The sequence below is a fragment of the Cavia porcellus genome, unplaced genomic scaffold, assembly GCF_034190915.1.
Source record: "Cavia porcellus strain 051 isolate PalLab524CR breed Dunkin Hartley unplaced genomic scaffold, mCavPor4.1 scaffold_18, whole genome shotgun sequence".
Classification (NCBI taxonomy): Eukaryota; Metazoa; Chordata; class Mammalia; order Rodentia; family Caviidae; genus Cavia; species Cavia porcellus.
Window position 1 is genome coordinate 55,476,406 of NW_026947501.1, and position 13,463 is coordinate 55,489,868.

At 37.5% G+C, this 13,463-nt stretch overlaps 1 protein-coding gene and 1 long non-coding RNA gene across 2 annotated transcripts in view; one reads left to right on the plus strand and one right to left on the minus strand.

Annotated features, from left to right (window-relative positions):
• The window catches only part of LOC134471369 (uncharacterized), a 33,706-nt gene extending 31,637 nt beyond the window's left edge, over positions 1-2,069 (minus strand). The window contains exon 1 of the long non-coding RNA XR_010040806.1: positions 452-2,069. This is a non-coding gene — a long non-coding RNA (uncharacterized LOC134471369). The remainder of the gene's footprint in view (positions 1-451) is intronic.
• Positions 2,070-2,145: 76 nt separating this feature from the next.
• The window catches only part of Bub1 (BUB1 mitotic checkpoint serine/threonine kinase), a 37,550-nt gene continuing 26,232 nt past the window's right edge, over positions 2,146-13,463 (plus strand). Inside the window, exons 1-6 of the mRNA XM_013147386.2 lie at positions 2,146-2,299; positions 7,180-7,239; positions 7,324-7,462; positions 8,588-8,784; positions 11,150-11,193; positions 11,902-11,999. Of these exons, the coding sequence (XP_013002840.1) occupies positions 2,274-2,299; positions 7,180-7,239; positions 7,324-7,462; positions 8,588-8,784; positions 11,150-11,193; positions 11,902-11,999 (564 nt within the window). The 5' untranslated portion in view covers positions 2,146-2,273. The remainder of the gene's footprint in view (positions 2,300-7,179; positions 7,240-7,323; positions 7,463-8,587; positions 8,785-11,149; positions 11,194-11,901; positions 12,000-13,463) is intronic.

Consider the following 13,463-nt stretch of genomic DNA (forward strand, 5'->3'; position numbering starts at 1 on the left):
TTCCTATTATTCCTAAATACACTTACATGAATTGGCACTCAGGTTTAGAGGGATCACCCTTTAAAAAAAAGGGGTAATATGAAAGAGCCTCCGGAATACCTTAAAATTAACAAGCCCTGTAAGAGAGGAACCTCCAATAGCAGAAGTGAGGGAGCGAGGAGGCAGACAATTCTGTGCCTTTTAGGAAACAAGGCAGAGTTAAGCAAAACTAGCAATAGGTCTTTACAACCACATGCTTATTTCAGAAAGAACCAGTTACTAAGATGAGCAAGTATAAACTCAAGATTTTATATCCAATGTTAAACCAGTCTTTCAAATACACAAAAATCATTATTCCTCATTAAGGAATAAGTGTCCACAAAAATGATCTCCCTCTGTAATCCTCATTTATCCCTGGAATGACCTTTCCTATTACTAACCCCACCTTCCCTATGAAGATGTGTCCCATTACCTTTCCCTTTTTGGAGAAGGGGCGAACTCTCATTTGGCTCTCAAAATACACATATTCTACTTTTAAAGTTTTCTGATTCTGTATCTTCACATCCTCGATGAAATCAATAGTTTCTTAAGAACAAGTTCCGTTGTAATCAGATATAAGTCCAACAGCACCTAGTTTGTGATGGTTGCTCAATCAATATTTCCTAATTATCGATGGACTCACCATCAGACACAGCTGAAAATGAGTTAGTGAAGCCAAAAATGTTTAGTTCCTATAAGGGTAGGCAGCATCTAGTATTGGTCTAAAGACTAGAATGAGTCTAAAGAATTTGTCTAAAGACTCAGAATGAGCAGTCTCTCAGTAATAAACCATACGAACTGGATATTTGTGTATATCCAGAGAGATCAGCATGCCAGAAGAAATTCTGTCTCTGGCGCTACTAAAGTTTTATTTTTTTGAATTTAAAAGGCCTGTTGGGGATTAGTTCGGTGGTGGTGTGTGTGTTTGCCTGGCAAGCTCAAGGTCATGAGTTTGATTCCTGGTACAAAAGATAAAAAAATAAAGAGGCCTAAGGAAGCTGAAATATCCACTGCACTTATTTCAAAAAGGAGGCAATCAGGACAGTGCTTTATATTTCTCTTGCATTGTCAAGTGGCCCCTGAAACAACTGGAGAGGTAGAGCAGCAGTTATTACACCCCAAGGGGCACGTGAAGGCTAGATTAACTCTTTTCCAACGTGCTCTTCATTAGGGCATATTAACACAATCTGTATTTCTGGACTTTATAGGATTTTATAATTCCTAAGAAGTTGGTCTCACAGAGATGCCTTGTCGTATCAAAGATGCTGAAAACTTTCTCTCCGGAATTGTACAGTCCACTCGAACGCTTCTGTTCTTGTTTCAGTTACCTGGAGCCTTTGAGATAAGCTAGTTTAAGTCCAGAAATTTACAAGGGTCCCTATTCATGACCTTCATGTGTAAGTATAGGCCACGTATAAGTAAAGGAACCAACTCTAAAGCGCTTCATTTTGCAGTCATTAAGGCAAAAATCGCTTAGTTTTTCCTGTGGGTTGCCAGCCAACCACTCCTTCTTTGCCTCGGCATTTTACGAGTCTAGAACTAAGACTCCACTGACATTAACATATGGGTTCTTTTCTAACAGCCCAGGACGCTGATTAATAAACTGTCAGAGATAGGGAGGTGGCCGCAGGCTGCGTTTCTCTCGGTGCCCCCAAATCCCCTAAGCCAGACGCAGGCGCATCACTCGCCCTTCGACCTTAACTGTGACAGTCCCGGCCCTGCGGACAGGATTCTTTTCCTTCGTTCTGTAAGTCACACACAACGACTGCGATTCATATATTTAAACTAAAGGGGACGGAGAGACGCGACAGTCGGCACCCAAAGGCTGAGGCAATTTTTCCTGTCAGGAACCTCGGGTCCAGCGATGCCTTCCGTGGGATGAAGTCTCAGTCACAGTTACAACTTGGAGAATTAAAATAAAAATTCCCTACATCTGCGGGAAGTCAGCGTCCCTCACAGCAAAGCAGCTGCGCCACCTTTGCGTCCTTTTAGGATGCCACCAAGCTCTCAGCTCCGCCACCAAGTCCCTTTGAAATCCGAGGCTACCGGAAATGGAGGGACTTCCTGGGTTCTGGGGACGGGACTTTGAGCTCCAGGCAACGGCCCCTGTGATTGGTCGGCCTGCCTTCCTGGGAAGCCAATGGCCAGACACTTTCCCAACGCTCGGCTCGGCCACTGCGGCTGCGCGGGAGATTCGAATCGGCGGCGCTAGTTCCAGCGTTGTTAGGCCTGCTGTTGGCCCTCGTCCTTCAGCGATGGATAACCCGGGGAATGTCTTTCAGTAAGTGTCCGTCTGATGGGATGAGGCGAAGCGAGGGTGTCGTCCCCGGATACAGGCCTCCGAGGGAGGTTTGGGGACTTAGAAGTTTGGCGGCCCTGCTCCTCAGCCCTGCCCACCCCGCCGCCTCTTCCTGCCCCTCAGCCTATTTCCTGGGCTTTGGAGTTGGTCCCACCCGGGTCGGGCTGCGGGCCACTCCCGGTTACCCGTGTGGCAGGTGGTCTCCTGCACCCCGCTTCCGTCCGTGCAGCGCTGCCCCATGACCGTTTGTGGGGAGATTTGGGCATTTTGTGAGGCCCTCAGAAGCCTTGTTTATTCTCCGTGGGACCCTCGTCCCGACTGATCGCCTCTTGTAAGAAAAATGTCCAGTGTGTCAAAAACCCAAACCCTGTTGGACTTCGGTGTTATGAGGGAGTTTCAAAATCTTGTATTTGAAAATTCTCCTACGTGGGGAATTTATACAACTGTCTTCCCATAACCCCGCCCGTTACTTTTGCAAAGTCTTTGAATGCATTTTATGGGGGTGGGGAGATGTTTTTCTTATTGCCGAGCCATTCGTGGCAGCCTCCTAACAATTTTTAACTTCTCACATTTGTTTTGTAGCTTAGGAGACTGGCCAACTGGCCCAGCCTGTGTTTAAAAAGCATTTAAAACGCTTAAATTACAAGTGGCTGAAAGTAAAATTACGTGTTCGTTTCATCAGTCCTTTTATGATCAGAGGGCTAAGATTGTTATTACTTTCTTTTCCCCGTAGCTTCAATAAAGTATTCTCTTTGGAATCTTTTTACACCCCCCATCCCCCTCCCCATACACACTTATAAAGGGAAATAAGACATTTCTGACCTAATTTTGGCCTGCAAAAAGCAAATTTTCCTGGTGAACCCGGTATTTAATATTTAAACCATTTTTCTGTGGAATATGGTTGGTGTGAGAACATGAAATGTGTACCCTGAGCAAATATTCTATGTATATTAAACATATTTTAGGAGAAAGTTTTTTTCCTCTTAAGAGAAAAAAGAGATTCAATTTACAAGCAGTTACTTTTAAATTTTAAAAATAATATATGTTGGGGCTGGGGATTTAGCTCAGCGGCATAAGCGCCTGCCTTGCAAGCAGGCAATTGTGAGTTCGACCCCCACCCCCGTACCAAGAAAAAGAAAAAAAAAATATATATATATATATGTTATTTTTAAAACATTTAGAAAAGTATTTCTAGAACTCATACTTGTCTTCTCTGGCCCCATCGTATATAATTTTTTCTAGTTTGTTTTTCAGGTGTTTCTTTTTGGGGAAAAAATATATAAAAAATATTTCTTTTTGGAAAAAATATATACATCCAAAATATATTTTTGGAAAAATATAAAATATATAGATATAAAAATATTATATAAATATATATTGAAAAATATATTTTCCAAAAAAATATGTATCTTCTTCATCTCATATAAAATATAACACAGCAACACTGCTGTTTTTGCCTAACAGTATCTTGGAGATTTCTGTGAAAAAAACATAATGGAACACACCTGAAATCCTAACACTTAGGAAGTTGAGGTAGGAGAATCTCAATATTGAAGCCACCATGGGCTCACAGTGAGACCTTGTCTCAAAAGAAAAAAGAAAGAAACAAAAAAAAGAAAGCCCCTTCATGGAACTTTTTTATTATTGTTGTTACAACTGCATAATATTTCATGTACCGTATTGATCTAAATAGTCCTCTATCAGTTGATGCTAATCTTTTGCTATTGCAAATAGTATTATGACAAGGAACAAAATGTGCATCTGGCATTTTGTATATACACAGTTGTATCTGTTTTCTGGATTCCCAAATCCATCTGTGACTTTGGTAAATATAGTAGTCCCCTCTTACCCACAGTTTCACTTTCCATGATTTTAGTAATTTGTAACCAACTATGATCCAAACATTTTAAATGAAAAATTCCATAAATAAACAAATTGTGAATTTTAAGTTATGTGCCATTTTGAGTAGCTTCAGGAAATCTTGCACCTTCCTATACTGCTCCATCCCTGCTGGGAAGTAAGTCATTCTTTGTCCTATCTCTTCAAATTGTACAGCTGCCTGCCCACTAGACACTCAGTAGCATTAGGTAGCAGATCTGTCTTGTTATGGTATCTGCAGTGCTTGTGTTCAAGTATACCTTATTTTACTAAATAATGGTTCCAAAGCACAAGAGTGGTATTACTGGCAATTCAGATATGCTTCAAAGAATCCATAATGTTTGAAAAGGTGAATAAAAGTCCTTCAGTGAATATGGAAAGAAAAATAATTGTATGCTGAGCTTGCTGAGCTCTGTGGTAAGAATGAATCTATCTATGAAATTGTGAAGGAAGCAGAAATAAATTTGTGCAAGTTTTGCTGTCATACTTCAGACTATAAGGGTTATAGTTATCGTGTATTGAGTACTTATCTAGGAAGTAAATTAAATTTGAGGGTGGAATACATGAACAGAAAAAGTGTTCCAGTTGACCTCAGTGTGTTATACCAGCAAGCAGTGGGCCCGTAGGAAAACTTCAACTAGGGCTCCCCTGAAATAACTGACAGGAAGCCATTTACTACAAGTAAGAGTTGATTACAGAGATTCAGAAATTATTTTGGCTGAAAACTACAAAGACTAATTGGAGAGATTGCATTTGCTGAAGAAACTGCTGCCGTATTTCCAGCAGTTGCAGATGATTAAGGAGAAAAGATACCATCCAAAGAAAAGCTTAAATTGTTCTATTTTATTATTAATTATTGGTATTAATCTCTAATGGTACCTAATTTGTAAATTACACTACAGTACATATGTATAATTTGTAAATCAAACCTTTTTATGAATATACATATATATAATATATAAAAAGCACAGTATGGATATGGTTTAGTACTATCCATGATTTCAAGCATCCAGTAGCAGTCTAGATAAGGGGGGAATACTGTACTGCCAGTTCCCTTGGCTGATTTTAGGCACCTTCTTATCTGCAAGATATGAAAACCCTGGCTTATCATTGCTTACATATATATTCTTGTGACCTGTGTTTATTTATTTATTCTTTTTTTTTTCTTTTTTGTTTTGCTAATCTGTTGGATAAGAGGTCATATCTCACTGAGTTGAGTTTTATTAGGCTGAACATCTGTTCAAGTTTAGGAATCATTTATATTTCTCTGTGAAATCCTTTTTTTTTTTTAATGCCTTCAGTTCTTTTTTCAAAATTGGGTTGATATGTACATTTCTTTCTCAATTTCTAGAAATCCTTTCATTACCTCAGTTTTCTTCCAACTCTGCTTGTCAGTTCTCAAATTTGTTTTGCATATTTGACATGTAGAAGCTTTTTATTACATATATTATAGTTGATTTTGGTGGTATGAGGGAATTCTTTGATACAAGGTCTTATATATAATTTAGGCTGGCCTTCAATTCACCACTGGCCAGGTTAGCCTCAAACTGAAGGAGATTCTCCTGCACTCAGCCTTCCAAGTACTGTGATTATACACATGTGCCACCATGCCCAGCTATGGTTAATTTTTATGCAGTTTTTTTCTATTGTGGCTTCTGAACTTTGAGTCAGAAGGAACACTGGTTTCATTTGTATACGGAAACATATGCTAGAAGATAGTGTAGTTTAAGAGTTTTCCAAGTTACTTAATTGAGTCTTGAATAAACTGACCATAAAGTAAGATAAAAGGCAAAAAAAAATTTATGTGGAAACTCACAGATATATTAAAATAAAAGACAAAAAGAAAAGGGCCAGATAAGCAAGCCTCAGAGAAAGTCTACTTTTTACTTCACTAATGTGGGTTGATACAAATTTCCTTTATAGAAGAATAGCTTCTCAGAGTTGCAGTTTCTCTGAACAATCAATTAAAAATATGCCAAAGAAATCACCTACAAAGGGATTGCTTTTAAATTCCCATTTAACAACTTACAATTTCTCAGATAGAAAACTTAATTATCTTTCTCAACTTGCTTCTCATACCTAGAATACAGACCCTTTGGTAAGCACATTCTCTCTTTCTCTCACACATGTGCCAGATTACACACAGGTACTACCCCAGCCTACTCTAACTCACCAGTCACTGGGCCTTTGCAGTAGCTTCCTGACTGGTTCCCACTTCTGTTGCCACCACCACCACCTATTCTTGGAAGAATGAATGCACATTTTTTAAAATGCAAACTAGAATTTACTACCTCAGCTTCCCATGCTGTCACACTTAAGCCATGGTTCTTTCTTTGTTCATGGAAGAGACAGGTCCCTAAAGTTCTCTGAGCCTTAATTGCTTACTCGACATAGCTGTGTGGCTTTTTCACGCTGGGCGGATGTCACCCCTCATAAATCTGTACTTAGATTTGTGTGAATAAGGGAAATGATCCTCTGGGAGCTCTAGGGACTGGTTAGTTTATACATACTTCTGCCATATGCTCTTCTTCAGGGACAGTGTGTGACACTGGAGTCCAGGAAGCAAACTGTATCTGGAATCTCCCAAGTTTTAGTACCCAGGCAACTAAACTCACTCACAAGCCCCCTTTGGGTCTGTGCAGTCCTGCCTCTGTCCTGGGAAGAGTTTGAGCAGGGCTACACCCTAATAGCACTGCTACAGAAGGAGCAGCAAATCTCTGCCCCAGGGTGATAGTGACCCTGGGACAGAAAGAAACACAAAGAGGGAAGGAAACTCGTTGTGGAGAAACACTGACTGCTTCTGAGTTTCTGACTACTTCTGAGTGAATTTTTTTTTTTAATTTTATATATCATTTATGTTGCTGTTTAAGATTTCTATTCAAAAATGAAATCTATAATATATGATGATATAGATATACATGATGAAATAGCTTTTACTCTTAGGAATTATCTCTAATATCCCATGTGCACTTTCTTTCTTCTAGAATGTTTGAAACCCATATGCAGAGCTACAAGGGCAGTGACCCGCTTGGTGAATGGGAAAGGTTAGCATTCAGTTGTTTTCATTTTTTTCCTTTATTCCAACTATATGCCACCCATGAAAAATTAACACTGCTATTTTTTTCTAGTTACATACAGTGGGTAGAAGAGAATTTTCCTGACAATAAAGATTACTTGGTAATGTTATTAGAACATTTAATGAAGGAATTTTTAGATAAGAAGAGATACCACAATGACCCAAGATTCATCAATTATTGTCTAAAATTTGTGAGTATACTTTCAGATGATAATCAAGTCTATAATCATATTGTACAATTGCTTTTTTCTCTAGATTTTAAGATGATTTTAAATTGTCTTTTATTTGAATTGTTTATTTCTAGTCAAAAATTTTAAAAAGTTGTAGGGCCAGAGATGTGTGCTTTTGGAGCCTTATCTTTTGTGTTATGGAGCTGATAATTTGACTTAAAAAAAAAAAACTCCTCTTTATTTCAAGGGTATAATTGTTCTAACATTAAATAGAAACAAAAAAGTTAAAAAAATTTATTGTGTTGGATGTATCCATGGGGGAGGGAGCATAAGCAGACATTCTCAGGTGCTAAGATGATTTCTGGGAGTAAAATAAATTCATTGCAAGTACAGTAATGAAAATTTTCATTCTCAAAAACTGGATTTAGTACTATAAGGAGAAGGCAGCCTTAGGTTTTAAATACTGAAATCTTTAATCTGGAATAAAGATGTGAAGGTATGAGTAACAAAATCATACATGGAGTAGGTAGGGTAAATAGGAACTTATTCATGAAAATAAATTCTACAAATAGCAGCACCCTGTGGAACTTGAGTAAGCTTAGATAAAGACAAAATAATGCATCATCTGATGGGTGGTGGTAACCCTCACTATCTTGGGAAATAGAAAGTTAATTTGAGAGTGATCAAATGTGAAGGAAAGGAATGAATCTAACCTGTAGTTTGCCATTCATCCTTGAACCTCATTAATGTTGGAGGCTGACTGCGTACAGGCCAGATTAAATTTAGCAGTTCTATTGTTCTATATCTTTTTATTTTTCTTCACATATTTACTTATTTATAATTGGCATAATAACTGTACATATTTATGGGGTATCAGGTGATATTTTCATACCTGTATGCAAGGTGTAATGATCATTCAGGGACAATTGGCATATCTATCACCTTAGACATTTATTTTTATGTTAAAAACATTCAAAATCCTCTGTACTACCTATACTGAAATATAAAATTATCACTCAGTTACCCTATTTTTGTACGGAAAGTAGATATTGTTCCCTATCCAGTTGTACCCTGTACCTGTTAACCAGCCTCCCTCCACCCTGCCTCATTGTTGTTCTTCCATGTGTGTGCTCTGGGTTCCTATAGGCTGAGTTCAACAGTGATCTTCATCAGTTTTTTGAATTTCTGTATAACCAAGGGATCGGAACCCAGTCGTCTCCTCTATACATATCCTGGGCAGGGCACCTGGAAGCCCAAGGACAATTACAGCAGGCCAGTGCCATTTTTCGGAGAGGAATTCAAAACCAGGCTGAACCTAGAGAGCTGTTGCAGCAGCAGTACAGGTAGTCCTTTATGGTGTTTCCTACTTTGAAATGGAGCATTTGCTCGAAAAAATTGTATTGTTATCTATTTTCATGGGGAAATCCTTGTTGTGGAAAATGTGGTCAGTGCAGAGTAGTGTAAGGAAGCTACCTAGAAATACTACCCTCAATTCAGCATGTCAGTGCGTTTCTTTTCAGTAGCTTTGCCAGTGCCCGTGTATGTCCTTGTGTTTATATTTCCTAGCAGTTAAATAATAGTGCATGTCTCGTTATACATACTGAGCTTTCTGCTGCTCTTAGAAATTATGAACTTTTAAGTTACTTTTAAGTTGCTTGTGAAAACTATCACAGAGTCATGTTGTAATTTAACCATTCTCCAGTTAGACATTTAAGTTGTTTATAATATTTTGGTTTGTATAAAGAAAAACATTATCTTAACCTGCTTTCCGTTATTCTAATTGAACACCATAGACTGAATAATTTATAAAGAATAAAAATTTGTTCAGCTTAGTTATATAGGCTGGGAGGTCCAAGGTTAAGGGATCAAGGTGGAGGCCTTCTTGCTGGTGGCGACTCTCCAGAGTCTCCAGGGAGCATGGGACTTCACATGGTGAGAGACAGAGCCAGCTAGTGTCTGTAACAGGCCCTCTGGAGATAAACCCACTAATCCATGAACAGACCAGCCCGCTCAGAAAGGCAGAGCTCTCATGCCTAACCTCTTACAGGTTCCACCTCTCACTACTGCACACTGGAGATTCAATTCAACACGAGGTGGGGTGGAGTCATTCAAACCATAGCAAACAATGAATATCATGATGAATACCCTTCATTCACCATCTTTAACTTTTTTCTCTGATTAAATACACCTCACTTAGGAAATTTTTAAAATACAGAAAATTAAACAAGCACTTGCAACCTCTGCATTTTCATTGGCTTTGTTTTGTTCTTTTTGTTACAGGATTGTAAAGCATGCTTTACAGCATGCTGTATAAACAGTTCTGTATTAAGATCTTTTCTCTTTTTTCATAAAAGTATTTTTAATATATTTTCTATTTTTTATCTAGTTCTGATAGAATTGCAAAATTGTAGCTATTGCACCAAAGGGTATGTAAAGAGTTTTAAGCTTTGTGGTGCACATAACTAAATCACTTATTCAAAGCCTGCCCCAGCTTTTCACTGTCTTCTCTGCAGAACCAGAGGCCTATAAGCCTTTGCACCCTTTGCCAGCATTTAATATATAATATAATATAATATAATATAATATAATATGATATATGATATAATATATAATAATCCTTTTTTCAACTTTGTTGTAGTGCTTGTGCTTTAAAAATTTTGTTATGAGAATTTTTGAACATATATGAAAAATTAGCATAACAAACCTCCATTTCTGTATCATCTGCTTTTAATAACTATTAGTATTTGATTTTTTTCTATGATAAATAAGTTAAAGCAAACCTAAAACGGCAAAATATTTTAGTCCAAACACTACCATCTCCAAAAGATTATTTCTTACAGGATTTTACTCCATAGTAAACCAGGCATGGTAGCATATGCCTATCATCCTAGCACTTAGGAGCCTGAGGCAGGAGGATCGTTGAAAGTTTCTGGCAATCCTGGGCTACAAAGTGAGCTCAAGGCCCATCTAAACAACACAGCAAGACTGTGTCTCAAAAAACAAAAACAAAAAAAGAATTTTATCCTATAATCAAACCTAAAAAAGTTAAGAATTGTTTAATATTATGTGATTTTCAGTCTTTCCCTATCTGTAAAATGATATCATTACCATTGGGTTGTTAGAATTAAGAGCAAAACAAGTGTTAGCATTTTGCTGTACATGCCTTTATAAGATACACTCTTATTTGCATTACTCAAAATGTTGGGCTTGGGAGTTATACATTATCTGACAAGTACAGTTGATATGTAAAAGTGGCGTGAAATGACATGTTTGAGACATTCTCACAGAGCATGAATGACAATATTTTGAAGCAGTGATCTTAAATTTTGTACTTTTAAACTTTTCTTCCAATCATTATTTTCATTTTGTTCTACATACATAAAATACCTAAGGTATAAGCAAATTTAACACCTGTGTTATAATATTTGCAGATTCAGTACATGGAGAAAGGAACTTTTGTGTGAATTTGAAAAATACTGACATAATTAAGTGAAAGGGAGAATAAATATATTGGATATAAGAATATTGCAGGAAGTTCATGTTTTAATTTTGAACCAATTCTGAAATTCAGTGTTACCTTCTCTCTCAATTACAGGCTTTATTAAATTACAGTAAACTGCCTATGTATATAAGGTTTCTACCTTAAGATACACATATGTTAAACTATAAATTTAAAATCTGTTCTGATTCCTTTTCTACTATCATTAGGTTATTTCAGACACGCCTCACTGAAACCCATTTGCCAGATCAAGGTAAACTAATACTTTCTAAAATTTCTAAATTGTTGATAATTTAGTCTCTAATTTTTTTCCATTAGAAATCAAACCCATCTATTATACACCTATATCAACACCCCACAACAATCATTATGAACTGCAAACATGTACTAACTTTTTTTAAAAAGGAGTCACATCCATCTAGGATTTACAAGTTGCATTGTTTCTCAGGTAATAGAAAGGCACTCAAACAACAACAATAACAATAATGCCCTCTAAATAACCCTGCATAGTAGGAATTCGTTTTAGGACTTTAAAAGAGAAAACCAACAAGCAAATCTTGATTTTACCATATTTGGGGAATTTTTTTTAAAAAATCAAGTTTGCCCAAAATATAGGATCCATGTGTTGTGAACTGAATGAGATGTCTTTAATACAACTTTTAGGAAATCATGGCCTTTTATTTTTCATAGAAATAAAGGTCCTATTTTGTCAATAAGCTTTGGCTATCCTGGCCTGCTTAAAATAGTTTGGCTTTACATTTCTTTCTGGTATTTCCTTGAACATTTTAAAATAGTCATAAAATGATCTCATTTTTCTTAAAAGATAGTTTTAGTTGTTTTGTGAGGTTTTGTAAATATATTGATTTTTTTATGATATTTATTGAAAGATCAAGAGAATGTATTGATGTAATCACTTTATGATTTTTCCTTATTTGTAATTTTATCTTCTTTGTTCTCATAGCTAGAACCTCAGAACCTCTGCATAATGCTCAGATCTTAAACCAAATGGTAACGTCAAAATCAAGTCCAGGAAAGAACTCAGCCTGTACTAGAAAACAGGTAACAGTGTTTGTAGGCTATCTAGAAACTAGGAATGGTACTAAACACCATCCTGGCTGCCTTCGGTATCTGCAGCACTGTTTCTTTGACCTTGTTACTAATCCGGAGCCACCTGTTCCCATGGCAGCTTTCTGGGCCTGCTGTTATCTTCCTATGCTCAACTGCAATGTAATTTGTTATTGGGCCTAGGGCCCCTACCATGCAACTCCTGTCTTCACTTCCTTCCCAACAACTCCTGTCCTGCTGATGCCTTCTCCTCCCTGTTCTGCTGGGCTCTTTCCTAGACCCAGACTCAGAATCTTCCTTGGATCTGAGTCCTGCCTCAAAGTCCCTGAGCTGCAACCAGGGCTCTGACACTGCCAGGCAACTGTGTTTCCAGTGTCCCAGATCAGCCTTTGTATGTATGTGTCTTTAATGTCTTCCCTGTCATTCTTTTTATATGCTAGCTTAGAATAATTTTAAGTTTCCTTTTCCTGTCCTCCAACTTGGTAACTATCTACCTCTAATTTCACTCTCATAAGCTGGAAAAAGTACTGCACTATTTTGGCAAAGGAGCAGAAATCATCAGATGATATCTACTAATTTTCTGTCATCCATCAATAAATACTGCATCATTCCCTGCCATTCCAGTAGGAAACCATAGCCTTTTCATATGCCTGTCCTTCACCCTCATAGAGATGTTTTTCCCCTACCAAAAGCTTTTCTTCCTGGTAGCTTGTCAACATACGAAAATGCTTGTCTCTTCTCTCTTCCACCTCATGTTTCCCAGCTTCTTTTCCCTCCGCAGCTCACCAAGGACCTCCTTGAATTTTAATTTAATGGAGATGTTCTATTTTATTAATATAACACTTCTCCAAAAGTGGAATTAATATTACCCTGTGCATTACACTCATGCTAGGCAAGTCTGTTACCTCTAACTACACCCAGGCTGCTTTTTCTTTTGTTAGAATCTTACTAAATTGCCTAAGCTGGTCTTGAACTTGCAGTCCTTCTGCCTGACCCTCCCAAGTGCACACCTGAGATGACAAGTGCACCCTGCGGATAACAAGTGTGCACCACCACGCCTGGCGCATTTCTCATTTTGATAGACAGTGCAGACTTTCTTGATTTTCATTGAGCACATGCATGCCAGCCTCCCTACTTATTCCTGCACTCCCTGACTAAGCTGGTAGTCAGAAGAGATGGGTCTCACTGATGGTCATATTCCTCAAAGCTAGCTGTTTGTATGACATGTGTGAAATGTTCAGTGAATACTTGTTTAGTGATTGAATACTATGGTAATATTGAGAACTCCCAAGGTTACAATAATACTGAAATAAAATTTTAATTTTTAAAAAAATTGCTTTCTTATTGGGCTTAAGAAAGTTTAATAGGCCCCTTTAAAAGCTCTTGAACATTTTCATACTAATTCATGAAGTAATGTAGATGAAGATTACTTTTCAGTTACTAAATGCTCGTATTTGT